The sequence below is a fragment of the Phoca vitulina genome, unplaced genomic scaffold (genome assembly GCF_004348235.1).
Source record: "Phoca vitulina isolate PV1807 unplaced genomic scaffold, GSC_HSeal_1.0 scaffold5, whole genome shotgun sequence".
Taxonomy (NCBI): Eukaryota; Metazoa; Chordata; class Mammalia; order Carnivora; family Phocidae; genus Phoca; species Phoca vitulina.
This window is the reverse complement of record NW_022589708.1, coordinates 72,524,702-72,545,067: the sequence shown is the minus strand read 5'-3', so window position 1 is coordinate 72,545,067 and position 20,366 is coordinate 72,524,702. Positions and strand designations below refer to the sequence as shown.

General features: G+C 40.4%; 1 protein-coding gene across 4 annotated transcripts in view; it reads right to left on the bottom strand.

Annotated features, from left to right (window-relative positions):
* The window catches only part of FLT3 (fms related receptor tyrosine kinase 3), a 110,508-nt gene that overhangs the window by 33,002 nt on the left and 57,140 nt on the right, over window positions 1-20,366 (bottom strand). For all 4 annotated transcript variants that reach the window (XR_004299258.1, XR_004299257.1, XM_032403282.1 and 1 more), the window contains 7 exons: window positions 16,958-17,079; window positions 10,444-10,646; window positions 7,679-7,794; window positions 2,985-3,114; window positions 1,199-1,326; window positions 738-877; window positions 487-640 (listed from right to left, as the gene is read on the bottom strand). Coding sequence is in view for 2 of the 4 variants with exons in the window: in XM_032403281.1 (XP_032259172.1) it covers window positions 487-640; window positions 738-877; window positions 1,199-1,326; window positions 2,985-3,114; window positions 7,679-7,794; window positions 10,444-10,646; window positions 16,958-17,079 (993 nt within the window). In the remaining 2 variants the exon portion in view is untranslated. The remainder of the gene's footprint in view (window positions 1-486; window positions 641-737; window positions 878-1,198; window positions 1,327-2,984; window positions 3,115-7,678; window positions 7,795-10,443; window positions 10,647-16,957; window positions 17,080-20,366) is intronic.

The window sequence follows — 20,366 nt, the reverse complement described above, 5'->3', positions numbered from 1 at the left end:
GAGGCTGCCACCTGATCTGAGATTACCGAAGCGTGGTTATTTTCCAATCCTAAGCAGCCCACCCAATTTCCGTGCATCTAAGTGCTTGTCCCTTCTCTCTGTCATTGCTCATCACCCTTGGTTCTCAGAACAAGTTTATTAGGTGCCTATTTCGTGTCAGGCTCTCTGCCAGGTTCTGGGACCACAAGGATAGAAGGGATTATTCCCGTCCTTCGGAAACTTAAAGTCTATTGGCAGACAAACATTCACAAACAGATGGTCACATTATAATGACAGTGCAAAGACAGTGGCATTCAAGCGAGCACGGTTTAAGTGGAAAAGGAAGGGTGCAAGCAGCTTCTACTTACAAAACTATTCTATGTCAGTTTCGTTCTCAGCTTTTTGACACGAACGTATACTGATATCCGAATTTGCAGTACATACCTCACACTCCACACTAAAGCAACTAAAAGGATCAATAAAGATTGCGTGAGCAGCCTGCATTACCTATGATGGTAACCAAAGCTGATTTACTGGGATGTTCTGAAGAGGAGCAAGTGTAATAGCCAGTGTTGTTTCTTCCCACTGATGATACAAAAGCAAACAGAATCCGTATCATAGTTCTGTTTGTGGAATAGGTACTCATCTCAAAGTAGCTGCCCTAGATTTTAATAAAACAGAGTTTGAATTTAATGACTTCAACCCGTACTATTCAGTCGTTGTGTCTGCAGTTTCAGAATGCAAACTTGTCATCTTACCTCCTCCAGTGCTTTATTTTCTAGCTCCCAGCTGAGTCCGAATCCATGGTTTACATGAACAGCTTTGCACCTTATCCATAAGGGTTCACCTACTTTCAGAAACAACTGTGGCGGTGTGGTCTGAGGCGTTTGATTTAGATCTGGAAGGAGGAAAACATCCCGAGTGAGAAAACAAGGTGATTTCTTTTTTCCCTCAATGCAAAATACATGCCGAACATTCTGAAGACCAAAGATTTTACTGTCATCTCAAATGTTACGAGCTGCTTGGATAGAAGAATCCTTTAGAGACTGTCTACCCTTTCATAAAGAAATCAGCAGTTCTGAATCCAAAATATTCTAAGTGGCATAAAGAACTATGGCAGCTCTGAAGGTGAATGATGACCTAAGCAGTCACTGTCCACCTCGGGTTTTTCCTAAGGAATAGTCACTGAAAAGAGAAGAACCCCGTCTCATGGTCCTACCTATTGTGAACAGCTTGGTACACTCCCTGCCCAGCTCGTTTCTTGCACAGCACCTTATATCTGTTCCAAACAGTTCATGAAGTACGCTTTCCTCCTTTGTAACAACGACTGGACTCTCGCCTTTACAGCTGCAATTAGAAAAAAAGAGCCTTCTGACCAAACACCTTTTAAAATTACAAACGAAAGTGAAGGAGAAAAACAAAGTGAAAGGTTCTAGAGCCTGTTTAAGAGAAACCCAAAATAAACCCAAATCTACTAAGATTTCTAGTTACTCATTATTTCAACCAATTAGAATAACACTAAAAAAAGAAAAAAAAGAAACGAGAATAACACTAGACAGAATTACATACTTTTTTCTTTTCTTTCTTTCTTTCTTTCCTTCTTTCTTTTTTTTTTTGGTGAGCTCTACCCTCAAGGTGGGGCTCGAACTCACCATAGGAGATCAAGAGTCCCACATTCTCCGGACTGAGCCAGCCAGGAACCCCAGATTACATACATTTTTATGTAAGTTTAAATTTGGGGGGCTTTGGTGACCTCTTTTGTTGTTGTTGTTTAGCGAGAGAAAGAATGGAGAAAGAAGACAGACAGAAAGAGGGAAAAAAGACAAGAGAAAAGGAAAAGCACCATTAGGTTTCAATATGGCCTAACAAAGGTGGGTATCTTTTCTTTCAAGCCCAGAAGAGGACTTTGAGGGACAGGAAGAGAAGAAAGTTGCCGAAGTCACCCGCCCGTAGAGCTCACCGGGAAGAGGCGAGGCATGACTCAGGAGGGAAGTCGGCGGGTCTCGGGACCTGACACGGTACCCCTCACCACCACCCGTCCACCCTCCCACGCTTCCTCAGACCCTCATCCCTCCTCAGCCCCCACCCTCACCTCTTTATCCCCACCGCCACGCCGCCCACCCCCTGCCCCCCACTCCACCGCCTCACCACCGCCACCCGCGCCCCTACCCCCTCAGCTCCCTACCCCCAGGCCCCCCACAACCCCCCTCGCCCCACCCTCACCTCCTCATCCCTACCCCCACGCCCTCACACCCCCTTCTCAGCATAAGACAGACTTGGATTCCTCCCTGAGAGTTTCCCTAACCGCTGCCTTTCCGAAAGCACGCTTTTGGAGCCTTCCCTCCCCCTTATCACTTTAGTCAAATGCATTCTTTTCTTTGTTGACGTATCGTTCCTTCAGGGTATTTTTTTCTTATTATAAGACAACAATAATTGGGTTCTTGTAGAAATTTTGGAAAATACAGAAAAACCCAAAGAAAAGAATTTTAAATTGTCCATATTCCTACCACCCTGAGATAACAACTATTATTATTTTGGGGTGTAGATTGCCCATCTTTCCCCCCCGCCCCCGCCCCGGCCCCATGCACAGGTTACATATGTATCTACAGGTAATCTCTTCTTTTTCCTCTAAAATTTGTGATCACATTCGTATCATTTGGTAACCTAACTTTTTACCTTTTCTCCTTCTTAGTCCCATTTTTCACTAAAATTGTTTAGTAAACTTTTATTAGTTCAAACTGCATGAATTCTACTTTGTGAGAACTTAGCTATGGCACGTGTGAAAAACAAAAGTAAACATTTATATGGTATTATCTGCCAGGCGCCAGCCATTTGATGAGCCTCACATGTATCGATTCATTTCATCACTGTAGCATAAGGTAAGTCCTTTTCCCATCCCCATTCTTCTGATGAGCCAACTGATGCATACAGTATGATGTCAACTATATTAGAAAAAGACCAAAAAGTAAAGCTATAATAGCAATTACCTCTATAAAACGTCATACCTTTCACTCTGTGAATCGCAGAACACCCATTCCACGGTCGGTTCTGGAACGCTCTCAGATATGCAGACCAGGGCATCCTGATTTTCCATTTTTCTAAAGTAAGGTCTCCTTAATGTGTAAAGCAGTGTATCTAGAGCATCATAAATTAGTAACATTTTAATATTTTAAAACTAATTGTCTTAGCGGCCCCCTCAAAAAAAGAATTCTACATCATTAAGGAAAGTTACATATTCTATACCATAGCAGCATCTTCTGCTCCCCTCCAAATATATACAATAATACATCCCCTCCTTTCCAATATATTAAATTCAACTCTGGCTGAAATGCCAACTTTAGCATTTGTCCTCTTAGCTAATTTCTTGGGGTATTTCCTAAACCTACAGGCAACTAAACTTAAGTGGAGTGAGGTCATGTAAAAATACAAATAGTGATTTGCATAGGAAAAAGAAAACCAGAAATAACATAAAGTTTCAAGCCCATATATTGAAGACCCAACTTTCTTCCCATGACTTTATCTAGAACTAGGGAGAAATATACTGATTTAAAAACACAGAAATACAGTAGGATAGAGTTAGAATTGGAACAGAATTGAGAGGTTCAGTTTGGCCTCCCATTCTTTTTGGACCATCATACCTCCCCCCATCCTCTGCTCCCCACAATGCTTAACATACAAACTTTCCACTTCTGCGTGGACCCCTCTAGCGACAGGAGTTCACTACCTCCCAGGGTAGATCATTGCATTTTTCAAGAAACCTTTTCCTTTAAAAGAAAGTTTCCCTGTTCTAAATTCCAATCTCTGGCCTTATAATACATTTTGTTTAAAAATATTATGTAATACATATATATATATATATATATTTATACGCACACAAAAGAATATATGAAGTGTAAATTTTGAAGCATAATATAAATGCAAATGCCCATAGACCCATTTCCAACTTAGTAACTGGAATATTAATATCTTCAAATCTACTTTTATGCTCCCCACCATCTCAACCCTAGGTAACCTTTAACCTGAATTTTGTGTTTATCATACCTGTGCTTTTAAAAATATTTTCACCACATAGATGTGTGTCCCCAAACAATATATTGGTTTGCTTTGTTTGTTTCTGATCTTCAAAACATGGTATCCCTCTATACGTAGCCTTCCGTAACTTCATTTTCTCATCCAACCTTATGTTGTTGATTCATCCATGGTTTTGCATGTAGCTATACTACATTCATTTTTTTACTGCTACATAGTATTCCATCAGTGAATGTATTACCATCTATTATTCCATTTTCTTGCAGTGGACATTTAGTTTGTTACGAGTCTGTTGTATTTACCAACAATGGTGCTATGAACATTCTGTACATTTCTACTGAGGCAGGTGTTTAAGTTTCTTTAATAATACACCTAGGAGGGGAACTGCTGGTTTGTATGATATGAGCACGTTCTGCTTTACACATAACGATAATCTGTTTCCAAAGGGGTTGTACTAATTTAACTTATGCAGCAGGACATGAGATTTCCTGTTGCTCTCTCTGTACACTCACCAAGTATACAAGACTTCTTAATTTTCAACAATCTAGTGGGTATAAAATAGTATCTCAGTGGTCTTTTTTTTTAAAAGATTTTATTTATTTATGTGTCAGACAGAGAGAGAGAGAGAGAGCACAAGCAAGAGGAGGAGAAGAGGGAGAGGGAGAAGCAGGCTCTCCGCTGAGCAGGGAGCCCAGAAGCCTCGGACCATGACCTGAGCCAAAGGTAGACTCTTAACCGACTGAGCCCCCCAAGCTCCCCTCTCAGTGTGGTCTTAATTTGGTTTTCTCAGTTAATTATTTTAACATATTTATTGACCATTTAGTTTTCATGTTCTGAAAGTGAAATGCCCACTTGTCTTTTGTTCATTTTTGTTTTTTTCTTATTGATTTATAGAAGCTCTTTACCTATTATGATTATTAATCCTTTGTTGATTAAGTGAATTGCAAGTATCTTTTTTCAGTATGTGGTGGTTTTTATTCTTTCCTGCAATTTCTGACCATTGGTCCCAATTCTACCCTCTAGAGCATTTTTTTTAAGTGTAGTTTATTTCCACATGAAAATCTTTCAGATATTGAAAATCAGAAACAAAGGTCAAGGGAGATAATTACCGTCCAAAGTATTTTATTTTTAATATTATTTTTTAAAGATTTGATTTATTTATCTATTGGAGAGAGAGAGGGGAAGAGAGAGATGGAGAGAGTGCAAGCGGGGTGAGGGAGAGGGACAAGCAGACTCTGAGCTGAACGGGCAGCCCAAGATCCCGAGATCATGACCCAAGCTGAAACTAAGAGTCAGTCACCCAACGAACTGAGCCATCCAGGCACCCCCCGCCCCCCCCCCCCCCCCCCCCACCATCCAAGGTATTTTAACTAGTTAGGCCCGGTTCCTTGACTCATATGCCAGAAAAGTACATTACATTACACTGTCAGCAGTCTCCTCCCTTCAAAATATTTCCTTCTCTGTGCTAAACATTCTCAAGTCCTTCAGCTGTTTGAATTTAAGAAATTCCAAGTTCGTCACTATCTGGTTGCTGTGTTTTGTCAATATCCGTCTGAGAAGAAAAATCATCCATTCATTTCCTGAACCTAGACATTCCATTCTCATGAATGCTGCCAAGGTTCAGCTTTCCTTTTTTTTCTTTTCTTTTTTTTTTTTTTTTTTTTAGCAACCAGGCCTTAACTGCTGGTTACTGCTAAACCTGTGGTTTGCTAGTAAACCCTTTCCTCTTTTTCACATTGACTGTTGCCAAGACTCCCCCACCTGATTTTTTTTTTTTAACCTCACCACCCAGAATGCTAAAAGCACGTTACAATTTACTTGAATAGTTGTTGTCATATTTTTACACTATAAATCTTAAGTGAAAAGAAGATACCCTACATATAAATAGAGACAACAACAGACACCACTTATCTGACACAAATTCAACTGGCAAAAAAAGAAAGAGAGCAAGCAAGGAATCTCTGATTCCCTTCCCACCTGAAGCACACAGACTCGCTGTCCCACAGAGTGGGGTCAGGTACTGAGGAGGGGACAGGGAACAAGACCAAAATCAAAGAGAAACAAATGGTACCTCTTGATTTTTGAGCTTCTAGGCCTCTGGTCCTATAAATTTCAGAGTAAACTGAAGGGCTTTTCAGAAATTTTGACAAATGTTGACTTTACCAGATTTTTTGCCTTACAGGCCGATTTTAGAAACCTACCACCCCAGCCCGGCCCCAGTTAAGATGATACTTCTGGGAATCTAAATGGCCACAGGTGCTCTTTCTGTTAGCAACTACGACCACAAGCCCCAGTGCAGTGTGGTGCAGACCGTGTAGACCTGGCCTCTAGTGGTGTCCACCCAGTGTGTCCGTTTTCCCACCCGCGTGAAGGCGGGATTGCTGTGAGGCAATGTGGTGGTACGTGCGGCATCCCCCCTCAGCAAAGATGGTACGTGCAGAACACCGTCCATGGCTATCCCTGAGCCAGCGCACCTCCATGGGCTGGACGCTCATGCACCACACCCTGGCTTTGTGCCTTCACGTCGCTGACAAGGAAGAGAGGGCCTAGTACTCAGGTGTGGCCAGGGAACTAATTTAAAATGGCATAGGGGCGCCTGGGTGGCTCAGTTGGTTAAGCATTTGCCTTTGGCTCAGGTCATGATCCCGGGGTCCTGGGATCGAGCCCCGCATCGGGGTCCCTGCTCAGCGGAGAGCCTGCCTCTCCCTCTCTCTCTGCCTGCCACGCCCCCTGCTTGTGCTCTCTCTCTCTTGCTCAAATAAATAAATAAAATCTTAAAAAAATAAAATAAAATAAAATGGCATAAACCAGACTTTTGGGAGCACTGCCTTGGTCCTTAAAGGCAGTAGGACGTATATGAAGGCACCTACCTCTAGTCCCTGCGTGTCATGTGAGGTGAAGTGTTCAGCGTATACCGTGCTGAGTCTGTGCAATTGCTAGAACTGCGCATAATTGGGAGGAAACAAGAAGCCAGAAGGCACATGCATGTGGTGATTCTGCCAACCACACAGTTGCCTCCGTGGATAAGAACATTTGGATTGTTCCTGGCAGTTTGCGTAGTGATCTAGCATTTATATAAATCAAGTAACCACGAGCTCCATGTGGTTATTTAAGTTTAATTTTTAACTCCTTAACATGAATAAAATTAACACTGGGGTCCTCAGTCACACTGGCCACATGTCAAGTGTTCAATAGCAACGTGCGGCTAGCGACTACCTTGTTAGAACAGACACAGACATTTTCATATCTCAGAGAGCTCTAGCGGATGGTGCGAAGATCTTACAATCCCGTGAGGTATGTATTTTTATCCCCATTTTACAGATAGGAAATTTGAGGTTCAGAGAGATTAAGTGACCTGCCAAAGGTGGTAGGAACAGATCCAGAATAAGAACCCAGGACTTCTAACTCCAAGGTCAAGGTCAAAATGTTTTCCATTTCTTCCCTGTCAGTCATGTCACTGAAAAGATGGGGGTTGGGGAGGGCTGAACAGAGAGTGTCCTGGGTTTTCAAGAGTGCTCATTCTGATAGTCCACGGGTTATGCCAGAGTGTCAATGGGTTATATGGATGGCTGAAGTGAATTAATCCATTCAACTACATATTGAGGGAAATCGGAATATTGTGTCCTCAGCAGCTGGTACAATGGAATACTGAGTAGCCAGGTGCACTTACTTCTTATACTCACTGTAAACAATACTGTGTAATTGGTAGCTTCACTCTGAATGAAAAGTAGGTATTCTCCAGCTTGGGTTTCTGTCATTTTCAAAATGACCATGGAAACAACTCCTCTGAAAAATAACAAGAAAGAGAACTGGTTATTTTGGAAAACGTGTGAAACTAAAACATAAAATTTCATCCTGAGTCAGCGGGCGGCTCAGGGGGCCCCCCACATTCCATCTCTGACTGTGGCACAGGGGGCTGGCAGCTTCTCACTCTGCCGGAGCCTCGTTAGTTTGACTCTGACTTAATCCAAGCCCTCCCTTCAGAGTGAGTGACCTCCATTCCAGCACCTTCACCTCGTGCTTCTCGGGCCTCTGGGCGGGGGGATCTCCCATCCCAAAATGCACAGGCTTGGGGGTACACTCCCACCAGTAGTAACGGACCGTTCCCCTCAGCGACAAGCATCTCTACAGTCATGTTGCTCAGTTACCTGGCCACCAGTCTCAGTTCCCCACTTGCGGACCCAGATGACTGTATGAGCAAGATATACAGAGATAAGGAACATTCTGTTTTGTGTGACTCTCTCTGTAGGTGAAAGAATTCAAGCAAAATCTAACACAAGGCATTATCCTATGTAAAGGAGAAAATCACATATATGTAAGGAGAAAGATGGCTCAGTGTTTGGCCTTTAACTTTTTAGATACCCGATAGAGAGAAATTTGGCTGGGAGCAATATTTTCCAAGAAACAGCTTCGATGTGTTCGGTGATACCTGTTCTCATTAAAGCTTACGATATTCTCTAATAGTTTGTTGAGTAATGCTGGGTGTAAATTTACACTTCCTGACCTTTAGATGCTCATTACTCAGAGTGTAGAATTTCTCCAAGTGTTAGCCTCAGCTGAGTGTTGACTGATATGCAGACTCTCAGGCCCTGCCCAGACCCACTGAATCAGGATCAGCACTTGAACAAGGTCCCCAGGCAATCCAAGTGCACATTATGTCAGAGACGCCCCGCCCCGCCCCGCCCCGCCCTGCCCCGCCGTAGAGCTCTAAGCTGCTTGGTTCTAGAATACTTGTGCTTGCGTTCATACTGACAATACGTTAGTAGGATATGTATTTGAATTGTGCCTGCAGATATTCTGGTGATGTGCTTTCTTTCTCTGAACCATTTGTTCTCCTGGTATCATTTGTGAACACTTAATGCATATCATACACAACTGGAAGACAGTGATCAAAGCCTAGGTGTTCAAGCTTTCTGGCCATGAGTCCAGAGCTAAATTTCTGTAATTCTCTACCATGGACAAGCTGCTAAATAGTTTTGGTACTAAGTTAACTAATCCACATAAGACCTATAATGTGGACTAACAAATGGGACCGTCGGTCCTAAATCAAAGAAAGCAACCTCTCATGGAATGACAAGAACCCTACATTTGCTTTTTGGTCTCAATCCAGGGAGAACTGTTGTGGCATAAAATTTTAAGAAGATTACCAGAACATTTCTTTAAGCCAAAATTTTTAATAGAAGAGTGCTTTGGTTTAACCCCAAGGTACAAATAACCAAAAAACAGAAGTGAGTAATACAGTCTCAAAAGAGGAAAGGAAAATGAATGTGTTCCAAGATTTGGAACCAAACTTCAGAATTATAGCCACTGTCCTAAAAATTACTTATGAGTTTGTTTGACCTTAAAGAAACAAATGCAAACAATTTGGTACAAGTCAGTCACAGAGATGTCCCCCCCATACATCAGTCAGGCAGGATACCCCCTGTAGGCCATTTGGGTACCACTTACTGACTGTTCCTGGAAAGACAGAACCTCCTCTACACCCTGGGGCACCAGAACACCCCCAAGAACTGGAGAGAAAAGTAGCCTTAGAATTATCGAGTGGGCATTTGAACGACTTGTGCCTCTTTCTTCCTGCCCCTATCTGGTCTCAGCAAGAGGGACCGAGACAGCAGGGGGCAGCAATCAGCTCAGAGTTAGATACAGACTTGGCCATTCATCACAATTCTTGGCTGAGATATTTTTCTGGATCATGAGACCCACGTTCCTCATACCCAGATCAATTTCTTACTAAAATACTTTGTGGATGTCACCGGCAATTCTGCTCATCGTGTTGTGAAACAAAAGAGATTAAAACCAAATGTTCTTTCCCCAAGCATTTCCCAGAAAGAAGCTTCTGGCTACTTGAAGTAGAAAGTAATGGACATTTTCTAACTTTTTATCTTTAAGACAAGATCCAATTAAAAAAACAAGACACTGTAAAAATCCCAAATATTCTTTCACTGTTTGTTTTACATTTTTCCAGCCACTCACTGCCTTCTTAGGCCCTAACTATATCTATATGTAATTTTTTAAGTTCATAGGCTTTATTTTTCAGAGTAATTTTAGATTTATGGAAAAATTGAGTGGAAAGTACAGAGAGATCCCACATACGTTCCCCCCCCAACACACACACACACACACACACACACATTTTCCCTATTATTAACATCTTGCCTAGGTGTGGTATATTTGTTACCATTGGTGAACCAACATTGGTACTAACTCAAGTTCATAGTTTACACTAGAGTTCACTTTCTGTGTTATACATGCTATAGGTTTGATAAGCACATAATGCCACATATTCATGCCCTAACTATATTTTTAGTTCATTATTTCACTGGAGATAAGAGTTACGATGGCTATGGATAGACATTTGAAAAGAAACTCCATATGAACTACATGCTACGCAGGGAAGTTTTCCTCCCAAAATCCTTGTGGGTGCTCCCCACTTACCTGTTTTGTAAATCAAAGTGTGGCTGGCAATTCAGGGAGCTGTGTTTAAAGACCCAGAGACAGGAAATGTTCCCTGGGGTGTTGACCAGTACTTGCAGCGTGATGGATGCCAACATGTCCACTTCCACGGCCGCTGCTCCATAGACTCCCTCTGTGCTCTCAGGCTTCAAGGCGCACCCGAGGTCTTCTGGGGGTTCTGACGCCTGTGTGGAAACAAGGTGAATTCACTATTAGTGCACGTTTTTACATCCTCTTCTTAGCTGGGACCTTTATCAAATAGATTCGTGTTGACATACCGCCCGCAACACAGGAGAACACATTACTGACTGAAAATCCTATTATTTACAATTCTCTAGAGAAGAGATAGGAGCACCTGGGTGGCTGAGTCGGTAAAGCGCCTGCCTTCGGCTCAGCTCATGATCTCAGGGTCCTGGGAATCAAGCCCCATGTTGGGCTCCCTACTCAGTGGGGAGTCTGCTTCTCCCTCTGCCTCTCCCCATGCTTGTGTTCTCTTTCTCTCAAATAAACAAACGAAATCTTTAAAAAAAAAAAGATAGATAACTATAGGCTGCATTTCCAATATGCTTTACATACCATTATGGGTTGAATTGTGTCCCCTTGAAATTCAGGTGTTGACTCCCAACCCCTACTACCTCAGAATGTGACCTTATTTAGACACAAGGCCTTTCCACAGGTAATCAAGTTAAAATGAGGCTGTTGGGGTGGGTTCATATAAGAAGAGGAAATTTGAAGAAGACATGCACCAGGAAGAGCGCCATGTGAATATGAAGATGAACCTCTATGAGCCAAGGAGAGAGGCCTGGAACAGATCCCTCCCTCACAGCCTTCAGAAAGAACCAACCCTGATGACATCTCGATTTCAGACTTCTAGCTTCTAGAACTATGAGACAATACATTTGTTTTTTAAGTCACCCAGGCTGTGATACTCTGGTGCAGCAGCTCTAACAAACTAATATACAAACAATAATCATAAAATTCATAGGGCGCCTGGGTGGCTCAGTTGGTTAAGCGACTGCCTTCGGCTCAGGTCATGATCCTGGAGTCCCTGGATCGAGTCCCGCATCGGGCTCCCTGCTCGGCAGGGAGTCTGCTTCTCCCTCTGACCCTCCCCCTCTCATGTGCTTGCTCTCTCTCATTCTCTCTCTCTCAAATAAATAAATAAAAAATCTTAAAAAAAAAAAAAAAAAATAATCATAAAATTCATAATACAAAGGTGACTGTTTTTGTGATTATTGGTATGTAGATAAGAATCTCCATAGTAGGGGCACCTGGGTGGCTCAGTCGTTAAGCGTCTGCCTTCGGCTCGGGTCATGGTCCCTGGGTCCTGGGATCGAGCCCTGCATTGGGCTCCCTGCTCAGCAGGAAGCCTGCTTCTCCCTCTGCCTGCCACTTGCCCTGCTTGTGTTCCCTCTCTCGCTGTGTCTCTCTCAGTCAAATAAATAAATAAAATCTTTAAAAAATAATTTTAAAAAAAAGAGTCTACATAGTAATAGTAAATTGGTATCCATGTTAGAGGGAATTTAAAAACCTAAATATTTTCTGGGCAGATACCCCATAGGCTCATTGCTACCACCACACTTCTTGCCTGCTTTAAGTAATTGAGATATACTGAAAGGAGGGTGTGGTAGGAACTTCTGTCTCTGGACCCTTCACCTCCTACCCTCCAAACACGTAGTATAGTATGCCTACACACACATGTGCATGCATACACACAAACACATACCCACAAGCTTCCTCAGGTGAAGAGCAGGGTAGGTCTTCTGCTACTGATCATAAGCCATACTTCTGGTTTTACTTGTCCATTTATTCAGTAAGTAACTGATAAGTTCATTTTTTCAATATCTGATAAGTGCTAGACCATCTATTGGGCACTATGGGACTAGGAAGAAAAGACATTGATCTTGTCCTTAAAGGGTTTCACATCTAGTAGGAAGGAATAGCTAAAACACCAGGTGAAATATGATGTGCCCCATAAAAAGATACCAACTACTTTGAAAGGTAAATTTAAGTGCCCTGGAACTTCGGAGGAGGGAGAAGTAACTTCCAAGCTGGGATGGTGGGGGTGGGGAGGCTTAAGTGAAGTCCAGAAATTGAGCTGGATCTTAAAAGATAGGCACAGAATAGAGTGAAAACAAAACAAAACAAAATGAAAAAATCTGACATACTAGAAGAAAATATTTGCAACATATATTACCAATAAAATGCCCCCAATATATAAAGAACTTTTTAACAATGAGGGACGCAGGACCAAAACACAGTAGAAAAATGGGGAAAAGAACGGAATAGACAATTAACCCAAGAAAGATATAAAGAATAGCCCTTGAAGATACGAATAAAATGTTCAAACTCAGTTATAATTCTAAGACGTAAATTAAAACAACACTGAGATATCACACTTCTCATGTATCAACCTGCCCAAAATTTTAAGTATGACAACACATTGCGTGAATAATAGCTGTGAAGAAACAGCTATTCTCATATATTTCTGGAGGAATGCAAACCAGTGTGACCCTTTTGGAGGAACATTTGGTAATAGCTAATGAAACTACGTGTGCACTCATCCTTTGAGCCAACAATCCCACTTCAAGGACTATACCTATAAACAAGTAATTGCAAAATACTAGAAACCACCTAAATGCTCATACACAGAAGAGTGGTTGGATAAACCATGGTACTTCCATATAATGGAGTACTATGCAGCTATAAAGAAGTATGAGGACAATGTCCATGAACTGATTTGGAGTGATCTCCTAGATATACTGTTAGGTGAAGAAAAGGGAAAAAAGTATAAACTTTCATGTACACTACACCTCATGTAAGAAAGAAGGGGATTGAGAAAATACACATGTATCTGCTCATTTGTGCACAAGAAATCTAGGAATAAGATAAAAAAAATCTAAAGTGGGGGCACCTGGGTGGCTGAGTCAGTTAAGCATCCAACTCTTGATTTCTGTTTAGGTCATGATCTCAGGGTCATGGGATCAAGCTCCTTGTCATGCTCCACACTGGGCATGGAGCCTGCTTGGGATTCTCTCTCTCCCTCTACCCCTCCCCCTGCCACCCGCACATACTCTCTCTCTCTCAAAAAAAAAAAAAAAAAAAAAAAAAAAATCTGAAGGGATTGGCTACATACAAGAGGTAAGTGGGAAAAGGATGGAAACTTGGTTATAGATATGAAGAGGGAGTAATACTTCTTTGAGTGTATCTTTTTATATGCCTTTGGATTTTAGGACCATAATCATGTTTCACATACTCAAAAAAATAAACAATTAAAACCAACCAGGATTTTGGGGGAACTCAAAATGGAATGCCAAAAAATATTTAATTATATTACAGATAAATAACGTAACCATGGTGAAGGGGGTGAGAAAGAAAAGAACTAAAATAAGTAACTGAAAAATACTACATCGGATACTGTAAGATTAAAGACAAAAAGAATTGTACACAAAGACTGTATTCTAGTTAGTAAATCTGTTTCTCACTGGAATGTGGGTTAGCAATTCTGAAATTAGTTTATGTATATACCAGGTTTACATAAGTCAATTATTATAGATAATGAGACCCAGGTTTCTTACTATCAGAGAGAGAAGTACAAATATGGAAAGAGGAAAAGGTAGAATAAACCCTTTGATGCTGAATTGAGATCAGAATTATCAGCATGAATTTATGGTGATATAAGATAGGTAAGTAGGTAGATGTAGAGGTGATAAAGAGATAAATAGTGTTGTGTGTGTTGGGGGGGAGGGTAGTATACATACATACATTTCCTAGAGGGCCCAGAGGCAATGAGCAAACCCAGCTCTCAGACCATGGTTTCTATATACTATCCTCCAAAAAACCAGTGCTTCTTTGGAGAAGTGGCTAATTCCAGGGCTATGGTAAGGAAAAATGCAAGATGAGCCTGAACTATATTGTAGCACCGGGAAGTAAGGAAGTGCTTGAGAAAACTGGGCACAAGTTGAAAGGACACAGAAGTCATCGTGAAGTAGCTCCCAATGGCCAAAGCTGGACAAATCTGAGCAACAAAATAAAACTGATAGTCCTGGGTTGTAAGTCATAGAATAAAATAAATATCTCTGAGTCCATACTGATATAAATAAATAAAATGGAGAGAAGAGATAGCTCTTCCTCACACAACTCCAATTTAGACATGTAGAGGGAATAAGGGAAAAAGAAAATCACCATTAGGCAAACATCACAGTAATAACTGTTGTAGGCAAGATCCACCAATGGGTGCTAAAATCAGCAGGTGAAAATTAGAGGAGAAACGGGATATTTGCATCTTCCCCCAAATACTTGCTAATTACAAAGAAAAAAAGAGTAACTTTGCAGTGGAGAAACCCAGCATACACCACATTCTTCTTCAAACAGAAATGATAAATGGTGAAAACATTCAGATTTTAAACAACAATTAAGTGGATTGTAGGAACAGTAAAATCATCTTATTTTGGTTCCAGGTTATATCGGTAATACAGCTAAGGATGTAGTTGCTTATTTATTAGTTACATTGGCAAGTTTTGTCTACCAGAATGTTTGGTTATTCAAAACACTCCTGGGGGCGCCTGGGTGGCTCAGTCGTTAAGCATCTGCCTTCGGCTCAGGTCACTTCGGCTCAGGTCACTTCGGCTCAGGTCATAATCCTGGGGTCCTGGGATCGAGCCCCGCATCGCGCTCCCTGCCTGGCAGGAAGCCTGCTTCTCCCTCTCCCTCTCCCCCTGTTTGTATTCTCTCGCTGTGTCTCTCTCTGTCGAATAAATAAATAAAATCTTAAAAAAAAACCCAAAAAACACAAAACACTCCTGAACTGTAAGAGTCTCAGAAAGATGTCTCATCTGAGCAATGTGAACTGTGGAAGAAATCAAAACCATTTTTTTAAAGAGCACTGCTTCACTAACAATACACTTCCCACTAAGGTGGGAAAATGCCCCAAAGGAGAAGCTTCAACTTCAGGAAGGTGAAAGCACATTGTGCAGACTGCTCATCTTTGCTTCATCTAGGATTTGTAGGATTAGCTGTTTAATGTTGTTTGAGAGCTACTAGGTCTTAATACGATCCTAAATATTGCATAAGAATATAACTTATACTATATGAAAAAAAATAACGCAGGACTTAACACTAGGAACCAAGACCAATTATTAGCTTTTTTTAAAGATTGTGTTTTATAAGAAAACCCTTAGATGTGTGCAGCTATTTTCTTAAGTTGAAAAGACACTGAAAGTTTAAAACAGCATAGCAAATAATATCAACATTTTTGGTCCACAATGAAATACTGTGTATGCAAAATATCTTAATTATTTGATGCCAGTATCTGTTAAAAAATTAAAACCAGCCATGCTTCTGGCATAAAAAAAAAATCATGTGTTAAATCAGTTTTCCATTCACGTAGAATGTTACAGAAACCTATTTCACACTATGTTTTAAGTTTGAGATTATTTTTAATATCTCTGATCTTAAGGGGGTGGGGAGTGAAGTCCCCAGGGCATCATGTAGTGTATGTTATGTGTTTATGTACTCTTATCTATGTAGAAGAAAACAGACTGACTATATATATTGGTATGAATCCTTACCTGGAAATGTTCATGGAATTGGCTACTTTATATTCACTTTTTGTTATATATTTCTAATATTTTCAGTTCTCTATTATTTAAGCTTCCTTCCTTTGAGTACATACCTAAGCTGTTAGATGAATTGCATGAAGGAGAAGGGTAATGAAAAACAAATTTGGAACCTGAAGGAGCCAGAGTCAGATGATGGAGCAATTTGCATGTCAGTTTAATGGGAAGTCACTGAAGGTTCTAAGGCAGGCAGTAAAGGATGTAGCCGTGCTTCAGAAAGAACAGTCTGGCAGCCCCATCGGAGATGAACTGTAGAAGGAAGAAGCCACTTGTGATATTATTGTGATTATGGGGGAGTTAATGAAGGAAGTAGCTGTGAGACCAGAGAATATGAGGTGATTATATGAGAATTATCAAAGAAAGGAAATTGACAAGACTTGGTAACTGACCGAATGTGAAGGTAAAGAGAGGAAGTAGTCCAAAATAATGCTGACCTTTCAAGCTTGGGAACTGGACAGGCCCATAAACAGAAATCAATTAATACAAGTATAGGAGCAGGTTTGGGGAAATAGAAATGAAATAAATTATATAGGTGGTTTTTAATGAGCAAATGGAAAACCTATTTTTATCTAGATCCAGGAGGCAGTTGGAAATTAGGGACTTGGGTTTGAGGGAGAAGCCTGGATTCTCTTTAAGGAGAAAGGGTAATTCCTGTTACAAAGGTAATTCCTGTTACTTATTCATGCTGAGTATCTGTGTCTTTCCTGAATCCAAACTGGGAGAGAACATGACTCTGGATGAAATGGAGTGCATATGAGTACATAATATTTTTAAATACACAAAAAGAAAAACCCATATAGCCATGGTAGGCCTTGATAGCTTACAAAATATGGCCTCTAGAGAAAATAGCTAAAGTTAGAATTTTAATATTACTTTACCATGGGATACGATGATGATATCCCCAGTGATGAATCATTGTTCTTATGATTGATTAAAACACACTTGATCACAGGCAGATCTTGATTTGTAATAGTCTCAAATATCATTGCTGAAAAAACAACTGTAAAACAAAATAAAGACAATGATGTTGATACATGCACACCTTGAAAAGAAAGTATGTATTCATTTCACAACAAAACAACAAAACAAAATGTAATCAGGCAAAGGAGGCCAACAGGAAAGTATGTATGATATATAATTTCATAAAAGGCAAGTCTTACTATAAATCAGGAACAGAGGTACTTAGAGCAGTCCTGCCCAATGTGCTCCTGAGCATTTGAAATAAGGGTAGAGCAAATGAGGAATATTATTTGCACACAAGCAATTTTTTCTTCTTTATGGATGCTTGTGAAATCTTTTCTCTGTGCACTAAAATCTTTAGAATTATATGCCATACTGAGAGTCTATTTTCATCCATTGTGCTAGATGCTCGGTGGGCCTTTTCAATCCAGAAACTCATATTCTTCTCTTTGGAAAAGTTTTCTTGAATTATTTCTTTGATTCTTCCTCTCTCCTTCACTTTCTGTTCTAGCATTTGGATGTTTTTTTCCCAAATGACTGATGATCCTTGACAGTGTGCTCATATATAAGAATGAAGTCCAAAGTGTTCATTGTAAGCTCTGTGGGCACCGTGTGACCTGCTGCCCCACTTCTCTATATGGTTACCTTTAGAGTTTCTCATGGGCTAATCCAGATCCCCCAGAGAAGAGTCCTCTCTCACGTTGGCTGCCCAGGTTCTGGGAGCTGGTGCTGGCAACTTACGCTCTTTTGGGGTGTCCTACAATGGAAATCAGGTTGCTTTTCAGCTTTCTCATCCTGCACCTTTTGATTCAGCTTTCTTCATGTGTTTTAAATCTCTCTAAATTTTATTTTCTGCCTCTCCAGTGTCTTTGTCCTTTTAAATTTATGTCTTTAAAAAATTTTGTCATTTGAGTGAACTCTTGGTGGAAGGTAAATGTATGTGTTCAACCATCTTTGTACCTTTTTTTTTTTTTTAAGATTTTATTTTATTTATTTGACACACAGAGAGAGAGACAGCTAGAGAGGGAACACAAGCAGGGGGAGTGGGAGAGGGAGAAGCAGGCTCCCGGCCAAGCAGAGAGCCCGATGCGGGGCTCGATCCCAGGACCCTGGGATCATGACCCGAGCCGAAGGCAGACGCTTAACGACTGAGCCACCCAGGGGCCCCCATCTTTGTACCTTGTAATCTGATTAAAATCTCAGTATCGTAGCTATGAGAACTACATATTAAGACACATTCACTGGTTTGTTTTCATCTGTCTTTATTATTTTATTACTTATTAGAGAAGTCATAGCAATACAAGTAGAACTGTAAGTGAAAATTCACCCTAAATCCTGACATCCTAACAAATAAACCATTTTCATTTCTCTAGAACCTTTCCCATCTGTGAACATAGTTAACTAATTGCATTAATCGAGTAGAAATCATTTTATATTCTGATTTTGAAAATAATATATAAGCACTTCTTATGGTACTAGATGCAATTGATTTGCTTTCCTTTGGTGGCACTAAAAAAAATGACCTAATCATTCCCTTGCTGTTATACATTTTAGGGGTTTTTTTTGCCCTCTTGCCATTTAAAATACTTCACTAAGGGACGTCTGAGTAGCTCAGTCAGTTAAGCATCAGACTCCTGATTTTGGCTCAGATCATGATCTCAGGGTTGTGAGATTGAGCCCGGTGTCAGGCTCCACGCTCAGCAGTAGTCTGCTTGGGATTCTCTCTCTCCTTCTCCCTCTGTCCCTCCCCCTGCTCATGTGCATGTGCGTGCTCACTCTCAAATAAATAAATAAATAAATAAATAAATAAATAAATAAATCTGTGAAAAAATGAAATAAAATAAAATACTACACTAAGCTTTTCACTGTTTTTTTATCTAAGTGTTTCACTTTTAAAATATTATTTCTTGGGTGCCTGGGTGGCTCAGTATCTGCCTTTGGCTCAGGTCATGATTCCACGGTCCTGGGAACGAGTCCCACATCAGGCTCTCTTCTCAGTGGGAAGCCTGCTTCTCCCTCTCCCTCTGCCTGCCACTCCCCCTGCTTGTGCTCTCTCTCCCTCTCTGTCAAATAAAATCTTTAAAAAAAATATTATTTCTTTAGTATACATTTCTGGAAATGGAACTATGGATTAAAGGATATAAACATATATAATGGATATATTTAAATGGTTCTTGATATGCATTGCCATTTGGTTTTTCAAAGGTGCTATACCAATTTATATAGCCACATGTAAGGTGAGAATGTAATTGTTTTACGACAATTTCATCAGCATTTAGTCATTATGTTTTTTTGATTTCCCTTAATATAGCCCCTAGTCTTTTCTTTCTGTTTCTTTTTATTTTAAGCTATCTCTACACCCAACGTGGGGCTCGAACTCATGACCCCGAGATTGAGAGCTGCATGCTCTTAACAGTCTGCTTGAATTCTCTCTCTCTCTTTCTGCCTTCCCCCCGCTCACATGCTCGTGGTCTCTTTTTCTCTCTCAAATAAATAAATAAATCTTAAAAAAAAAAAAAAGTTGCATGCTCTTTCATCTGAGCCAGTCAGGTGCCCCAGCCACTAGTCTTTTAAAAGAAAGGAAAAAAAAAGAAATCAAATAAGAACAATTTCAAGGGACCAAGGGGAATAAAAAGATTAAAGGGAGTTTAAGAACCTTCCCTGCCCTACTTCCTAGTGTTTTTATCTCCCGACTCTTTTTTCAAATAGTTTATTCAGTATAATTAATATACAATAAGTTGAACATAATTTAAAGTGTATAATTTGGTAAGTTTTGATGTAAATACAAATCTGTCTGTAAAACAATCATCATAGTCAAGATAGTGAACTTATTCACCCCTAAAAGTTTCCACATGCCCCTTGGTAATCCCTCCCTCCTACTCACCCCGCAACCGCATGCCAAGCAACCTCTGATCTCCTTTCTGTCACCATAGATCAGCTTGAATTTTCCAGAATTTCATATAAACGGAATCACATAGTATGAAATTTCTTTTTTTGTCTGGCTTCTTTCACTCTGTATTATTTTTAGATTCATCCCTACTGTAGTATGTATCAGTAGTTCATTCCTTTTAACTGACAAGTAGTAGTCTACTATGTAGATACAACACAATATTTTAATTCATTTACGTGTGGATAGAATTTGGATTGTTTCCACTTTTAGCCTCTTACAAATAACACTGCTATGAATATTTGTATAAAAGTCTTGGTATGGACATATGCTTTTATTTTTCTTGACTAAATACCAAGGATTGGAGCACCCAGGTCATAGGCGAGGTGTCTATGTCTCTTTCTAAGTGCCAAACTGCTCTCCAAAGAGGTTGTATCATT